This window comes from Zosterops lateralis (genome assembly GCF_965231275.1).
Source record: "Zosterops lateralis genome assembly, chromosome: 3".
NCBI classification, from domain to species: Eukaryota; Metazoa; Chordata; class Aves; order Passeriformes; family Zosteropidae; genus Zosterops; species Zosterops lateralis.
Window position 1 is genome coordinate 27640450 of NC_139764.1, and position 17673 is coordinate 27658122.

The following is a 17673-nucleotide window of genomic DNA, read 5'->3' on the forward strand; positions in this document are numbered from 1 at the left end:
TGCATAATTCATCTTTGAGCTTTGGAGCTGTGTGCACAGGGGTTATCCCTGTTTTTTGAAAATCCTTTAAAGGAGCTTATCAAGAGGTAATAATTATTTGCTTCATGTTGAAGAGTGGTAAGTGAAGGAACAAGGATAAATCTTTCAAGGTTCAGGCATAGGCTTCATTCCTTGAAAGACAGTTTCTCTTTACAATTATCTCCCCTGTATACAGCAGTGCAGTCTATCCTGCAAGAGATTAGGTTATGCTCTCTAACCCAGTTTGCTGTTCTGTTTCAGTCCTTGTTAAATGAGCTAGACCGAAGCATGGGACGATACCGAGATGAAGTAAACCTCAAAACAGCCATCATGTCCTTTATCAATGCTGTTCTGAATGCAGGTGCTGGTGAGGTGAGTCACTGCCCTGGAAATTCCTTCTAAAATGTCATGTTTAAATTAGTTTACCTTGGAAATAGTTAGTAGATTAAGTCACAAATCTTGTGGTAGTGAGTGGATTTATTTTGTGGAAAATAATGCTTAATTGTTAAGGCCAGTCTTATAATATCTTCCATATTATTTCATTTTGAGCTTCTTCAATATAGCATAGACTACTTACACTGAAGTGATTACTTTGAGTTGTTTTTTTGATTGGTTGGTTGGCTGGTTGCTTGGTTGGTTTTTACTGTTTTGGTTGTGGGCTCTTTTTTGTCGTTTGCTTTAAGAACTGCAGAGCATTTACCTTTTTATTCCAGCCTTTTTAGAAAATATTTTGGTTTACCTTCAGAAATGTTTTGAAATGTTAAGTTGTTTTGACTCAAAGCCAAAGTCAAAGCATTTTAATTTTAAAATATTAAAGGGAAACATTTCAGAAAAAAGCCCAGTTGTTTTACTTTTACTAACAAGACTTCCTTTTGAGTCTGAAGGATAGAATTTATTTCATTAAAAGTGTTACTTTTGTGACATTGTTTTGTTTTTTTTTTCTTTCTTTCTTTTTTTGGTTAAACCACAAAAGACAATGAGCTCATGAGAGCTATCTGACAATGTATTTGTGTCTATCTCTGGGAATCCTGTAGCATCCCACTGAATAGATGTAAGAAGATTTTGTCAAAGTATATGGTTTTATGACAAATAAACAAAAAATAGGAAGAAGAACTGCAATGCTGTTCATCTGTAACCAGGAGGAGAACCTCCAATGGAATAGCAGGAAAAATGCCAGTAGCTTCTGTTCCTTATCGAACAACATGGAGTGTGCTGTCCTTATGACTGCATATGCAAAATTCATAGTACATAAATGTACTTTTAAGTGAAATGGAGGGAAAGGCATTAATTCCTTTTTTACCCACTTTACTGGAATTATTCATCCAGTGAATTTGGTGTCAGGATAAAGAATATTCAAAAAGGAAGAACTGAAGTTTTAAGTATTTTATTTTTTAAATGTGATTGGCAGCTTTTGAAAACAAATAACTTGGTTTTCCCCCATTTTTTAAGGACAATTTGGAGTTCCGATTGCATCTCCGATACGAATTTCTAATGCTGGGAATTCAACCTGTCATTGACAAGCTCAGAGGACACGAGAATGCCACACTGGACAGGTAAGACTTAATTTCTGAGAACAGCTACTGGTGAGCAGAAAGACTTCCTAGAAACTCCTCTCTATTTGAGACAGCTGTCTCTGTCTCTTCTTGAAACTGACTCCCTAAAAAGGCAAATAGAAAATAAATTTAAAAATTTACCCCAAAATTAAGATCAGCAGAGAAAGTAGGAAACATACAAACTCAGTTGGCAGAGGCCGTGGCAAAAGAGTTCCTCAATTGCTTTTCTTCTCAGCTGAGGATGGCAGTCAGAATGAAAAGTACAAAAAACATTTTAATTGTTTTCTCTTGAAGCAAAACTGAAACAAAAGCCTGTCCTGGTAGGAGGGAGGGAAGCCAGTAGCTCGTTGACTTCATTGTGACTGAGTATGTGTGGTCTAAGTGCAGGTTCTGAGTTTCCAAGTTTGCTGCAGAGCTGGAACCAGGAATGTTACTTTTAATCTATAACATTATAATCAAGAATAAGAGAATCTGTTTTATGGGTAATCTGTATTCCTTAGGACAGTAACCAGGAATGTTTAGGAAGGACTTAGGGCACTTTTGGATTTTACAAGTTCATCAGGAGAATAACAAAGGTTTGAGAGGATCTCAGATGCCTGGATTACATAGACTCTTGTACCAGGTCTGTACAGGGGAATGTGCCACAGCCTTTCTCCATATCATCTGCTGTGCTCCAGTCTCTGTGTAAGACAAGTCCAGATGGTCAAATGTGTCACTCACAGGTCCAACTGTAGTCATGCTGCTGTGCTTATCAATGGGCGTATCTAGAGACAGTTATGAACTGATCCACTGAATGCATTTCTGCTCCACTGTTTAAAAGAAACAACTCATTAATGATCCAATAGCTGGCTAGCAAGCATGGTGTGGACTTTTTAGAAATGTATTATCACTGCAGGCATTGCATTCATCAAAAACAGAATATCCCTTTCGTATTTTATGTTTATTTTTTGCACTTTACCTCAACACGGTGGCTTAGCACAGGAATTACAGAGAGTGTACACCTCTGCCAGCCTTTCTTTTGGCCTGTCACTGACCCCCTTGCGTTGCATACCTGTGACAGCACTTCATGGAAGAAAGGCTTGCCATTTCCATGTTCTAGCTGAACTGAAATATTGCTGCTTCTCTAGTGACTCACTTAGTTCAAATCTGAATTGTGCCATGAACATTGGCAGATGTTTTGTTTTTCTGTTTCCTCTTAGACATTTAGATTTCTTTGAGATGGTCAGAAATGAAGATGACCTGGAGCTTGCCAAGCGGTTTGACCTGGTAAGGTTTTCTTAGGAGTACTTGAACTTGCCAAAGCTGAACTTGCATCCACTTGGAATGCTTGGTGCACCTTTCCTTTGTGTTCCCTAAAACTAATGTTTGACTTTGATGCTGAGGGTGACTCTTCTTTTCACTCTTCCTCATTTAGCAAGCAGGAGGTTTGTAGTGTGTGAACAATGAAAACAGTGGTCACACAAATGGCTTCTGATGAGTATCTTTGATAAAACCTCTTTCTTTTGTTTGCCTGAATGTTCAGGAGTGAAGGAGGTTCTCAGCTGTGCTCTCAGGTTCTCAGTCCTGATGATCTGGATGCCTTCTACTTTCAGGCATCCCCTTACAGGACTATGGTGAAGTTTGGGCTATTTTCTGGTATTCTTCCCAAGGTTACATGTAACTCTGCTGACAACTGTTGCCTCAGGGCCTGTGGAGGGGATCAGCATTCTAGAATAAGTGGATTTTAAAGACTTACATAAAACAAAGACAACCTCTAGCATCAATAAAAAACTGTAGGGTCCTGAATGGTTTACTCCCCTCTTTCTTCAGGAACAGCTCTTACTGCACACTGATACAGAACAACTGACCCTTTCTTGCTTAGCTTCTACTATTTGTGCCACCAGTTTCTAGGACCCAAATGTTTTGCTCGCTCCAGAACAGTTTTTGGTGGCTTTTCATGCCTCCTGCCTTTCTAGCCCTTTACTTTGGGGATCTTTCCATACTGGATGACAATGGTGGTGTCAAAGACACATGTGGCCTGTCCCTGGAACCTGCAGTTGGACGTGGCAGGAGAATTTGCAGAGGTCCGGTTGCTGGAAACTTGCCTGTCTGTGTATTGATTGAATCTTTCACAGTTAATCAGGCTGTCACTGTGGATAGTTTTTCTCTTCTCTCACTTTAGATCCACATTGATACAAAAAGTGCCTCTCAGATGTTTGAGTTGATCAAGAAGAGATTGAAGCATACAGATGCCTATCCCTATTTGTTATCCATCCTCCAGCACTGCTTGCAGATGCCATGTGAGTATATTTACAGATTTCCAATGTAAGGGGTACTGGAGAACTGGGTGAAGCTTTGGTGTAGGTACAAGTTCACAGATACCAGGGCACACACTGCCCTTGTCTCCCATTCAGAGCTTGGCTGTGGCTAATGAACTTGGCATCTTACACCCAGCAAAATTCTTGTCACAATACTTAGGGCAGCAGTCTGACCTCTCTGCACTTGCAAATAAAATTGAGTAGCTGAGACATTCCAGTTAGTCACTGACAGAGCTTTCAATGATTTTAAGTCAGAAGTTTTAAGAAAGAGTCCTTGTGCTATAGATCAGGGAATTCCCAGAAATAGATAGCATTTTGAATATTAAAAAAAGACACTGAGGATTTTTTCTGGTGTAACAGTACAATACTGAAAGCTGTTCTGCCACTGGGAAATTCCGCAACAAGTCTTCAGGCTACTATCTCATGGCAGTGCATCAGTGGAGAGCTGCCAAACACAGAGTGAAAAATAATATTGGAATTTGTTTCTAAAGGAAGTGATAAGAATCTTCTTGTTAACTTCAATAAAATAATTCAGTTATGTGTCCAGACTGTAACAGCCAGGTCACTAAAGAACTGCCTGCCTTGATCCTGTTCGGTGTGAGATTCTGGTCTTCCATTACTTTAATCCATATTTGAGCAGTCAGACTGAGAAGGGAACATGTGGGAGATGTACTGTGGTGTGCTCTTCAGCAAGTAATGTGATATGTTCTCAGGCTCCTACTAGATTCAAGTACTGCCATGTGCAAATTCAAGCAATATTTCATCTCAGTGGCATTTTTGATACTACTCTTTAGAACAGAGCTTGAGCTTTGTGTATTGGTGGCAGAAGGACTAAATCCTGTTAGGCCAGGGCAGTATTGTACTGGAGCAGTTTAAAGAATCTAAAGATCTAGGTTATGTAACTTAGAAAGCTGAGGTGGACTTAATGTTGCTCTGGCTCTTCTGTTTTGATATCTGTGGGATCAGTCCCTTTGGTTCAATTTCTGTTCTTTATATCCGCACTCTCCAGTCATGTTTGTACGAATTTTTCATTCCAGTTGAGTTTCACTGACCTGCAGATAACCAAGCATGCAGATAGAACATCTCATCGTTTTTATGGTGACCTCAACATCAAGTCCCAGAAAACACTGAGTATTAGTTGTCACAAAGAAATCCTTTTTATAGACATTTGAAGTGCAACTTATAGCTAACCTGTCAAAAAGTTTGCATAGCCTGAATGTGCACATCAGGCACAAAGTTGCCTGTGCCTGTAATGTGCTGTCCCAGTGTGCCAGCTGTTTGTAAGTAATCTGCTAGCAACTGTTCAGAGTTAGTCTTTGTGTTCTGTAATGCATCCCACACAGGACTGAGGTGAAAGATGGGGAGGAAAGAATCCCAGTTTGTTGGCAGGTCTGGGCATTTTGGCATGGAATTAGAAGTTCTCATGGGTTGGTCTTTTTTCAATACAGATAAGAGGAATGGAGGAAATTTCCAGCAGTGGCAGCTGTTGGACAGAATACTCCAACAAATTGTTCTCCAGGATGAACGAGGAGATGATCCAGATATAGCTCCATTGGAGAACTTCAATGTCAAAAATATCATTAAAATGTAAGCTTCGCTATTATTGTTTATTTCTGTTATGCAGGTATAAGGATATGATCAGTATGCAGGTGCTTAAGAAATAAACTGTCATATGTGAGAACTTTCTTATTCCAACTTACAACTTCTCATTGTCTTGTTTAGTAATCAGGTCTTCTAAGTAGTTTCCTTCTAATGGCATCCTAGCTTGGTAGTATTTTCTAGCAAAGTGCTTGTATTTGACTTCTAGTAAATGTTATTCTGGTTAGAAGACCAGAAAAAATGCTCATGATTTTATAACAAGGTTTCCTTATGTGCCTTTTTTTTCATTCAAGATGCTCATGAAAGCTGTCCTTGATACTAAAAAGTAAAAAGAATGTCATCATCTCTATGTAGATCCCATTCCTCACTAATGAGCAGATGGTTTAGAAAGATTGCAAATAGGGGAAAGCAGTCCCCACTTGGCACACAAAGCCTCTTACCTCTTCATAAAATGTCTGTTTGCTCTCACCCACAGACTTGGTTGAGGGCATTACCATTATTTTTTCCCATAGGATGCATCATTTGAGAAGTCTAGCTACATGAGCTGGCTCTCTTCTCAACTTCCCTGTTCTCAGTCCTTTTTTAGCCAAACTTTTGGATTCTTCATTTCATCCAACTGCCTCTGCAGGTAATTCATGGCCCATTACCCTTCTGAATTATCCACTGAAAAGAACATTTATAGAACATAAGTCTTATATGAAACCAAATTCTCCTGTACTAAAAATTTTACAGTTCCTCTTGTTATAGGCACGAGCCAAAATCGAAACTGATTTTTTGTCATGGAAAAATACAGTGTTGTTGGATACCAGACTTCATTGTAGATTTTATGCCTGGTCTTCCCTTTCTCCTTTCATAGCTACTCCTCATTCTGCATATCTAATCAATCCCCAGCATGCCCTGCATATTTTCTGTCAGCAATAGGAAATAGCTGTGCCAGTATGAGATAGGAGAATTGCCTTGTTACTGATGTATTATGCAATTGAGAAGTGTTCTTCCTCCTTGTAAGAAAGAAAAAAACAGAACCAGAGAAAGTAGAAAAAAAAAAAAAAAAAAAAAAAAAAAAAAAAAAAAAAAAAGCAATCTGGTCTTATATTAAGGATGGGGTAATCTGTAACCCATAGCAGCTGTGATTATTTTAGTGATGACTTCTCTCTTTCAAAATAAGTAGACTTGGCACTTTGAGGGTATTATCTGAAGACAGGAATGTATCAGGACTTTCTTCCCCAGCCATTTCTTTATCCCTTTTTATGACACTGAATAGTAAAAGGACATCATTTTTATATTATCTGTAGGCTAGGGGACAGAATCTGGATCCAGAAGGACCACTGGCGTGATCCTTTACACTCCTGGTACACTCACCAGGCTGCCTTTTGCTGATCACTATGCATAATGGCCACTTGCCTTTCAACCTGTGTAGCTCAGGAAAAGCTTAAATTGTCTCATTTCATCTTTCAGGCTGGTGAATGAAAATGAGGTGAAGCAGTGGAGGGATCAGGCAGAGAAGTTCCGGAAAGGTGAGTGCATCCTCTGTGCTTGCATAGGCAGAAACTCATCCCAGTTCTTTCACAGAGAAGCAGAGATGGGCACAACTTTCCCTTTTGCAGACGTTTTGTGTCATGGTGAACAGTTTATGTTTTTCACAGGATGGGGGTTCCTTCACTCCTCTCATGAAGTGATTTTACAGTCTAACTGAAACATAGGCATTGCTGTCTTGATCACTGAAGGTCATTGTCAAGACAGTCAGACTCCATTTTCTTTTTTTTTGCTCTCATTATACATCCCTGCTTGAGCTGACAGAATTGTCAGGTTTATTTCAGCATAACGTACATCTCCTTAGGGACTGTTCATGAGCTTTATTTTATTTTACCATCCCACTTGCATGTTCCTCCTAGACCATGCTGAGCTGATGAGCAGGCTAGAGAAGAAGGAGCGGGAATGTGAAACAAAGACCCAGGAGAAGGATGAAATGATGAAGACACTGAACAAAATGAAGGACAAGCTGCAGAAAGAATCCTTGGAGCTGCGCCAGACCCGAGACCAGATGAATGATCTGGTGGCTCAAATTAATGAGTTCTCGGTATGAGACTGGGAGTCTTCCCCATCTTTGTTTAAAAGCTGCTAACTAGTGAACGATGAACGAAAGTATGTTATGCATGAAGCCCATCTGTGATCATAATAGAGAATACTTAGAAGCTGCTCAGCTTTTAACTGAGACCAAAATCCCTGAGCTGGTGGTATAGAATGGTCAATGCATGGGCTGCTATGTTTCTTCTCCTCTGCTGCCTTCCTTACAGGAGCTGCTGAGGTACACGTGTCCTCCTTCAGCCATAATTTTCACTGCTGAGTGTGGTGGCCCTGGTTGTTATTTCAGTGGAATAGATGGAAACCTCCCTGTTACAAAAATATATAAGAAACAGGATTCCTATCATGCTGCAAAAGCATCCGAACTGCCTCAGAGTTCTGCAAAAGTGAGATTTGCAGATGCTCCCTCCTGTTTGGTGCTCCTTCTATCCCAGCAATATGCCTGAGCCACCAGAACTCACCAGAACACAGCCTTGAGAAGTTAGACACTACAGAAAGCAGATTCATTCCCTCCTTCCCTCTCCCACTTTGCATTAGTGAGGCCTAATGACAGGTATTCAGTGTTTCAAACCCTTGGCTTTTAAACCCAGGAGTTCAAAAGTTCATAAGATTGAACTTTTCTCTTTTTCCATACATAAGGAGAAAATAATACATTTTGGCTTCTTTTACTAGCTTTCTGTTTTTCTGAGCCATTTATGGTTCCTTTTTTCAAGCTCTTCTCCACAATTCCATGGGCTTGAAACTTTCTGAAAGCTGAGATTCCTCCCTTTATTGGATGGCTTTGAGTGCAGGAGGCTTTAAAGAAAACATCAAATATTTTGAGAGTCGTAATAAAATCACATCAGCTGGCAACATGGAGTTATTGTGCCTTTTAAACTGTTTGCTTTCTTTTTCTCTGTGTTTTTTATTTTCCAGCAAGGGGGCAGCATTTCTTTCCCACCCCCACCACCCCCTCCACCAGGTGGCCCATTGGCTTTGTCCTCTTCTCACATGTCTGAGAATTTGCCACCACTGCCACCTCCTCTGCCTTTCTCCAGCTGTCCTCCTCCTCCTGCCCCGCCACCTCCACCAGGAGGACCTCCTCCTCCACCAGGAGCACCACCTTTCTTCAGCATGGGGGTGCCACCCCCTTCCACAAGCACCTTCAGCACTGCTGGCCCTACTCTAAAGAAGAAATCCATCCCGCAGCCTTCACATCCACTGAAATCCTTCAACTGGGCTAAGCTGAGCGAGGTAAGAAACTGCATTACTCAATTGATATACTTTCTGAGTATACCCCAGTGTTGATTAATGCCATGAAATGCAAAGTGGCATAGAAGCAAGAGGCTTTCTTTGGGCTGTGGTCAGTAGGAGTCGTTAATTGTGTTAAGGGACTTTCCCCAGTTCTCCAGCAGTGCAGCACATCCCTTGTGATGAGCAAGGTGCTGGATAGTTTGAGCTGCATAGATCTGGGCATGCAAAAGATCTGGTTAAGCAAAACTGTAGTGGAGCTGGATACATAAGTGAGAGCTGGACATCTCTGGGACTGGTGGGCTGTACCTGCTCCCACTTGTGCACCAGGGAAAAGGGTGACCAGAGCCAATGTGGGCAAAATATGGTGAGAACCATTTGGAAAACCAGCCTCCTCTACTCTGGCAAGAGTCATCACCATGGAAAGGTGTGCTGATTCTCCTCACTGTTTGTTCATGGCCATGAGGGAAGCTTCTTTTCTCCTTGAATGGTTCTCCTTGAACTCTGTTGGTGATAAAACTCCAGGTTGGCAAAATAATCCCAGAGGACTTGGATTCTTCATGTTGCACTTGTTTTCTTCTATCTTGGTTCTGTCTCCTTATCCTTCACTTCTCTCTGTTCTTTCTGTCTCTTTTTTCCTTCTTCTTTTCCCTCCCCTTCTCTTTAGGTCTTAATTTTTTTTAACTGATTTAGAAAGGAAAAAAGTGTCTGTGTTGAGTTTGGATTGCTGCCTAGAAACCCAGGTTCTCTTTTAGACTGAAACTCACCCAGGGCCCAACTCCGGCATTTGGAATGAGTGTCCAGGGACCTCTGGAATGCCACAAGAATTCTCTCCCCCCCTCTCCCCTTTTCTTTAAAATAAAGTGAAGTGAAATATTTGCTGCACCGTCTGTGCTTGTCTGTCAAGGCCACGTGGGGGGTGTGGGAGAGAATGTAAGGACGAGGATTTATTTTCCTTTGCAGAACATGGAACTTAGTGCTCTGAAGAAAAGAAATAATAACTAATATAGGTATATATATGAATTTATATGAAAAAGAGAGAGTCACAGGTGTTTCTGTTTAGTGTACAGTAACTGTAGGCTTATCCTGCCCTCTGGATAAGAGTGAAGGCAGCTGTGCTAATAAAATTGAAGACCTGGGTGGTGAGATGGCTAAAAGACACTATTTTGAGGAAGGCAAAATAGTTGGAAAAAGGAGCATTAGAGGATGGGACTTTCATTTTGGTGTGTCTGCCAGTGTTAATGTTTTGAACCTGGTATGGTCTCTGCAAAATGGCAGAGGTTGTGGTGTTGATACAGGTGATGTTGTTACTTGGGTTGCACTTTGTTTTAGAATTATTTATTTCACTGACTGCTAGAGAAGCTGATACGTTTTGGTCATCTTCCTCAGTTATCCTAGATTTCCTGCTTCAGTATCTTTCTATTCACATGGATGTGAATCCTCTGAGCACAAAGTCCTGAGTAGGTCGGATGGGCTTTGTCATGCTTTTTGTTACCTTTGCTGCACTTCTGTGATGTTTTCCTGAACTGAGCTGTCAGGGTAGCCAAACTGGAATGAGTGAGGGCTCAAAACAAACACATTCTAGCAGCAGCACATCTCAAGGTTTTGAGCCCAGGAAACTGAGGCTTGGAAGTGTGCACAGTATTTTTGTGGTTAGTGGTAGGGTTTAACTTCCAGTTTACGAGAATATAACCTTTCCCCACAAAAACATTTTGGGGAACAATACATGAAACACAGCAAGGTGAGGGAACACAATGCTGGAAACAGCTGTACATGAAGTTAGAGCTGCAAGTAGGTCAAATATTCAGCTCTTAGTTATCTCTGCATACTGTTTAGACCACCTTTCTCTAAGCAATTAGTACAGAGTCTCTCTCAGGAGATTTTTCAGGTGAGTATGGAGATGATGGCAGCCCTTATGAGACCAAACTCCTCTCTGTCCATGCAGCCTGCTTTGAGGGAGTGAGGGAAAGCCAACAGAGGCCAACAGGAGTGTGGGCAGGGCTGTCTGAGAGGGATTTGTCTGCAGTATACTTTCTCAGTAGTGGAATCAAGGCTGTTCTCCAGGGCAATTCTTATGACACCTTTTTTTTCCAATGCTGATTTTGTCCTTGGAAGGAAAGAACTGAGCTTTTGGGTGTTAGGAGAAATATCAAATGTAGTCAAGCTCTTAGCAGTTGACAGTAACACATTGTCCACAGTTCCCATGGGCACCACAAAAAAAGGTTTGACTGGAAAGGATCTCTGCTTCTAACAAGGAACCTCCAACAGCCCACTAATTTCCATTGAGAATTAAGGACTTGGTGCTAACTTTGATGTGAGCTAATGATCAGTGGCAAAGACATTTAGATGCCTGGATGGGCTGAGTTCTGATGAAGCCCTCCCACACCACAGCTCCATTCATACAGCATTGTAGCATTGTCTGTGAATTCCATTCATGCAGCACTACAGTCATGCTGGTGCCAAGGATCTCTGTTTTTTAAGAAAAAGATATTGCAATATAACCACTGTAATATCCTGGAAAGATTTCTTTCTTTGTTTCTGGGCAGCAATGCTCTCTCACTCTGAGTTTTACACAACACCAAAGGTCAATCAGAGACCAAACATTTATGGTTTATCCAAGGAATGGACTGGTTTAAAGAACATTAAAAGTATGGATTAATAGTTACCTACTTAATAAATGTACTGATTTGAAGTTCTCAGAATAAATCAAGTCAACCTTCAACTGCTCTGCTTCATATCTCATGGCTGGAGAAGCAGCTTCCCATCAAGTGTCCTGGTAATGACTCTCATCAGTGATGTCAGAGAGGCTTTCCTTAGCCAGCCCTAAATAGACCTGACTGAAATAATTTCATAAGAAAGATATTTGTTCTACATACCATATAGGAGTTCTTTAAAAACCCAAAACACACACACGTAAACACACATAAAAACAGATCAAAACCACCAAACCCAAACCTCCAAAACAGCCAGTCACATAAACAGAAAATGTTCATTTTGACACTAATTTTTTAAAAAAATGTTTCTATAATGTTATCAATGGTTCTGATTTCTGAAACTTTCTTCCTAAAAGCAGACTGAGGTTTATGGCATAAAATGATGAAAGACTGCTGCTAGAGATAAAAAGTTAATGGAAAGAGTTCTCCAAAATCTCATTGTGAAGCTACTCATAATAGCTGTGATAGTGCCTAGGCCTATAGTGAGATGAAACAGATGTCTTGATTAAAAAACAGGCAAAAAATACAGCTTTTGCTTGAAGTGCATTTTCCTCACACTGAAGAAAGGATCTACTATGAAGAGAAAATTTTGGAAAATGTGCTTTGTTCACATCACTTTTCAGATTCATAATGGAATTCAAATCACTATGTTTGTATTTATTAAATAGGTAACTATTAATACATATTAAAATTTTAAGTTGCTTCCACTTTTCTGGTTAATATCCTACAAATATTAACCTACTAATAGGCAGGATTGCCTGCTCCAGTATTCACAGAGCACTCATCGTTTCCATGGTTTCTCTGAACCTGCAGGTCAAATGGAAGTACTGTAGGTTTTCACTCTTGCTGCGGGGTTACTGAGGCATGGTGAACTTTGATGCCTTCCAGAATATCATTGTTTATCTATCAGGGTAAATAAAATCATCCTTTAGATGTAGCAGAGCACAGCTCGATACGATTTGTAGTGCCATGAAACACTGTCATTTTCTAATGTTGTTAGGTCTGTCAGCAAACTGGGATTCACTGTAAAGGTGGAATGATGCAACTGCTACAGTGACTGAATTTTTAAATGCAACGTACCAAAAACTCAGCTTGATGGAGCAAATGCCTTGTCAATACTTGTTCTCATAATAAGGTGTTTCCTGACCTGGTATGTGTCACCATTTTGTTAGAGGGTGCTGGGAAGTACAGTTCACAGGGTTTGCTTCTCCAAGTGGGCTAAGACTTTCCAAAGCACAGGAACCACACATCTTGGAAGACTTGTAGAATGAATAAATGGATGAATGAACAAATAAATTAAGATGGGGAGAAAAGCATTACAGATAAAATGACTGCTCTTTTTTTCTAGGGTTTTTTTTCCTCTAAGGGCAGAGAAAAAAAAAAAAAAAAAAGAAAAGAGGAATAAAGAATTTATTTTTAAATTGTTATTTAGGGACCATAAATATTTTTATGGTGCTGGGGGAATAATTTATCATAGCAACCACATTATGCAAGTCTGTTTCTCTTAAAATGCTCTGTCTTCTCTGGCTGATGACAAAGAACTATCAGCCAGTTAATCCATAACTGTGCAAACTGTGTATCAAGAGTTCAGTCTAGGAAGTTATCTGTCCATTTTCAAGGACAGAGCTTATAGTAGAAATAGAAGGGACAGACTCATTGCAAGTGTTATGTGTAACAAAGGCTTTTTATACCTCTGCCTGCCATGATTTTTCTTTGACTGCCTTAGCCCTAAAGTTGGACTGCTTTGGTTGAAGTTCTGTTTGTATATGCCATTGCAATGGGTGCTACTTTGGAATTTGTCTTCCTGCTACAAGTAACATATAAACCATCCTGTACAGGACCAGATTCAACCTGGCTCTTAAAATGAATCTGAAATGAAGTTGGAACCATTTTCACTGTGTTGTTTTCCTGGGAAAGTAGGGGGAGAGCTACTCTCTGCAGTCCTTTCCTGAGTCTCAGAACTTCCTGTTTTGGCACCTTTGCAGTTCATTCAGACTAGACTGTCCTGTAGGACATTTTCACTGTTCTTGCCGTTAGTGAGGAAACCTCACTCCCATGAGGTTTTTGCAGCTGGACAGGTAGATGGGCAAGACTCATGAGTAGCTGTCTTGAGTCACATCCAGCCTCTACCAAACACAGCATACAGTTTTTTGGCATCCTTAGGGCTCTATCCCAGTGATGACTCTAAGGACTCCTGTCAAAAAATATTCACCCATTTCAGGGTTTGGTTGGACAGTCTGAAAAAGTGAGGCACTCAGAGAACTGCTCTGCTGTTCAAATATATCCCTCAGGATTTATAATTCATGGTTTACAAAGCCAGCCTGGAAATTGAATGAGAATGATCACTCTGCCTGGATGCTTCTGGCTAAGATTGGCAGTGGGGTTCAGGGCTAGGATAAAAAGAAAATTAATCTTGTCTCCTTTTGCTTTGGCTGAGATGAGCCTCTCAGACTTGTTTGCCATGTTACAGACACATGTTCTTCCTGCTATGGAAAGAAGAACCGCACTGATTGTGAGGGATGATAAAATTATTTTGGTGAGCCTGTTCAGGGATGGGTGCTGCTCCCATGCAGGGTATGCTCTCACTGTGAATAGCACTGCAGACACCCCTCCTCACCCTCAGGCACTTGCAGGCTGCCTCTGGAGAAAGGGTGTTGGTTTTCCTCCACAGCGTCTGCCCTGCCAGGAATTTCCTCCAGAACACTTCACACTTTTATTTCCCCCTCATTTTATCCTCTCAGGTTTTTTTCCTTGCTCCCTGAGCCTTGTGGCTTAGCACATTTCCCTCATTCCTTTTGATGACTCTGAATGGGAAGTAGAGCCTGTTCCTAATTAATTCTGATAATGAAGTGTTAACACACTTTGCTGTGTAGGTACAAGTCAGATACTTCAGAGCTGGAACCTGTGTGAGGGTTTCATTGCTATTGCTTGTGGCTCCTGGCTTTCTCTGCACCAGTGTTCTGCTGGCTCTTCATCTCCTGGGATTCACTTAGGTCAATTTTTACAATTCCTTTTGTCCATTTCTTTTTCCTTTTAATCAGCATTTTCTTTTTTTTTTTTTTTTTTTTTTTTTTTTTTTTTTTTTTTGGCAGTTAATATAGTACAATAAATATACACTTCATGAACTAAACAAACTGAAGAATAGTGGTGTCTGTGGTGTGAAGAGCACCCAAAGCTTGTCCCACACAACATGCACCTTAAGAGTCAGTAAGAAGATCTTTGTGTCCTCTGCCAGAGAGGATATCTGTCCTGAGGATGTCAGCAGGAGACCCAAGACCTTCACTTAGTTTAGGATGACTGCTGATTAGTTAATTCATGTACTACAGGAGCCTGTTTATTCTAGGTTTGGTGTACAGCAAGTAAGACTAGAAGTCTGTGCCTGTCTCCCTCCATCCTAATTATCTGCCAAACAGCTAGGATTCCTGGCATTCAGGATGATGTATCATCACAAGGGTTGTGAACATTTCCAGTTACTGTGAATGATGCTGTTACAGAGATCTGGGTTCAGTGTCTATCTGGCTTGACAAAGACCTCATGTAGACAAGGGAGTTCATGTAATAGGAAACAATTAGACTTCAAAGACTCAAAAGCTTAAAAGTAAAATAAAATAATAATTTAAACTACTTTCACAGGCAGACATAATGAAAACCACACACCCTTTAGACTTCACAAAAGAACCTGGAAAAATTTGCAAAAGATGTGTCTGGGGTTTGTCATGCCTCAGTGCTTTTCCTAAACTTTTTCCTCCTGATGGTAACACTCCTTTCAGCATGACCACAATTGTTGTGTTAGACAGATGGCCACTCTTGAAAGAAGATACACTGTAGGATCATGGATAATGCTTGAGATGTGGTCTGCTGGTCTTGGAATGTGCCTTTTCATTAGAAGCTTGCTATGATGAAAAATACAAAATAGTATGTTTAAAAACAAACAAACAAAAAAACCCAAAAAGACCCCACCAAACCAGAACAAAATTTAAAAAAAAAAAAAAAAAAAAGCCAGCAAACACTATGTTTTCTCCTTTGACTCTTAAAACAAAATGTGTCCTGTAAAATTACAGCAGTAGTATGTAGCAATGTGACTACCAATTAGAAAAAGAATGATCTATCCAAATGGGATTGGAAGTTCTTAGCTGAATACTTTTCCTATCTTGTTAAAATATGTCCTTTCCTTTTAGGAGAGGATCCATGGCACAATCTGGAATGAGATTGATGATTTAAAGGCATTCAAGGTGCTGGATCTAGAAGATTTTGAAAAGATGTTCTCCGCATATCAGAGGCACCAGGTAGGAGTGAACTCTTCCATGCCTTTTCTGTCTTGAATTTCTGGGGGCAAAGTGAATGCATGACAGTGGTCTGAGCCCTTGGCCACCTGCAGTCAGGCTGCATCACTTGATGCTCTGCCACTGTTCAAAAAATCTGAAGACCAAAAGAAGTTGGGATGGACACACTGGGCAGGGTCTAAACTTCTGGAAATACTACTCATGGGCAGCTCTGAGAGCCAGCACCTACCAACAGCTAATGCTCTAATTAATGTAAGTGGCCACTGACTTCCAAAAGCTTTGGAGCTTTACATTTATATTTTCATATCAAACTTTCTGTTTCTCCCATTTATCCAGAGAAAAAAGGCTGTAGATCCCTGAGTACTGAGCAAGGTGACTATATTAGCTGTCTTTCATTTTGTCTATTTTTTCTTAAACAGCCAGCTGCCTGAACTAGCTAGATGACAGAAACTGTCTGAATTACAGATTATAGAGCAAACAGCATACTTTAAAAGTGGCCATTTATTTGAATGTCTTCTCCCTCTTTCTCTTGGAAAGCAAGTCACTTTCAATCTATTTCCACTGAAAGAGATTTAGCAGCAGATGCATTGTACTTTCACTCCTTGAACTCCCACAGCTTTCCTTTGCTTTTGGAATATTTTCAATGTTTTGTATGCTGCAGAAGTGGATCATTACTCTGAAGTTTTAGGAAAAGACACAGACCCAACTGCCATAAACAACCTTTATAATTATTCCTTACAATGATCATTGCTTCATTAACTGACTTAGTACCTTAAAATTAACAATTCAACCCCTTGTCTTTGGATTTTCCATCTTCTCCCTTCTCTCTTTTATTTTTCTATCTAATCCAATAAACATAATGAATAACTCTTATTATTTACTAGCTCGCAGCCACATGGATAAGCTGTGAAGGATGTGATATTAACTGTTGCATGATGAGATTTCATTTCTCTTTCTGCTTCTGCAAATAACTGATGCTGTTTCAGCAGGTCCCTCTCTCTTTCTGTAAATCACATTCCTTGAAACAAGATTTTTTCTTCACAGAGGGGAAGAAAGGCACATGAAATTTCAGTGCTGTTAAGAGATTGGATTTAGACACTGTCCCAAGAGCTTCCGTTCCAATGTTTCAGGTGCAAACATTGCAGCTTCCTCACTAGAAATGACCTTGCAAAGCCTTGCTTCCTCTTGTCCCCAAAATCCAAAGCAAAGGCTGTCCTGGTCTCAGTTAGAATCATAATATTTATGGCTATGTTACCAATCACTGGAAAAGAGCCTGAGCTATTCAGCCATAAACTAACCTGACCCTTACCCCTGCCTCCGTGGGTCTCTGAACAGTACTCTTCCGTCCTCATTAAACACACTTTATGACAGTGGCTCCAGACACTAGAGTAACACTTATGTAAGCTACTTGTATTTTTGTGCAGTTAGACATCTTGCTGCACTTACAGCTTTTGTTGAGGTTTTTACATTATTTTGTTGGATTTTTTTTTCCCCTTAAATATTTTGGTTTTGTTACTTTACGTGACGTTTTCCTTTTCATCTGTGCTTGCTCCAGTGCAAACTGGATTCCAATCAACAAGTCCTCAGCAATTTTCTTTTTCTTTAAAGACCAGGCAACCAATTGCTTTTGAATTAAAAATTTATGAGAATTTTTTCAGTTCACACTTAGTATTTTTTCCTCTACTACTTTTGGAAATATTCCACTCTGACCAAGTATGTGTTTACTCTGGGTTTGTTACTTTTAAACTTCATCCAAATGTCTGTAGAAAAAAATGTCAATGCAAAGCCTTGCTCTTTTGCATCTGAAATGTTGAATGAGTAGAGATAAAGGCATTTCTTTCTTTGCTGTTATTAACATGGTCTTCATGTTTTTTCCAGTTTCATTTACATTAAACAAT

The 17673-nt window shown here is 40.1% G+C and overlaps 1 protein-coding gene across 2 annotated transcripts in view; it reads left to right on the plus strand.

Annotated features, from left to right (window-relative positions):
- Positions 1-17673, plus strand: part of DAAM2 (dishevelled associated activator of morphogenesis 2) — a 175436-nt gene that overhangs the window by 118760 nt on the left and 39003 nt on the right. For both annotated transcript variants that reach the window (XM_083856555.1, XM_083856554.1), the window contains exons 7-15: positions 280-390; positions 1468-1571; positions 2771-2837; positions 3733-3850; positions 5317-5455; positions 6923-6981; positions 7360-7544; positions 8465-8782; positions 15671-15778. In XM_083856555.1, the coding sequence (XP_083712681.1) occupies positions 280-390; positions 1468-1571; positions 2771-2837; positions 3733-3850; positions 5317-5455; positions 6923-6981; positions 7360-7544; positions 8465-8782; positions 15671-15778 (1209 nt within the window). The remainder of the gene's footprint in view (positions 1-279; positions 391-1467; positions 1572-2770; positions 2838-3732; positions 3851-5316; positions 5456-6922; positions 6982-7359; positions 7545-8464; positions 8783-15670; positions 15779-17673) is intronic.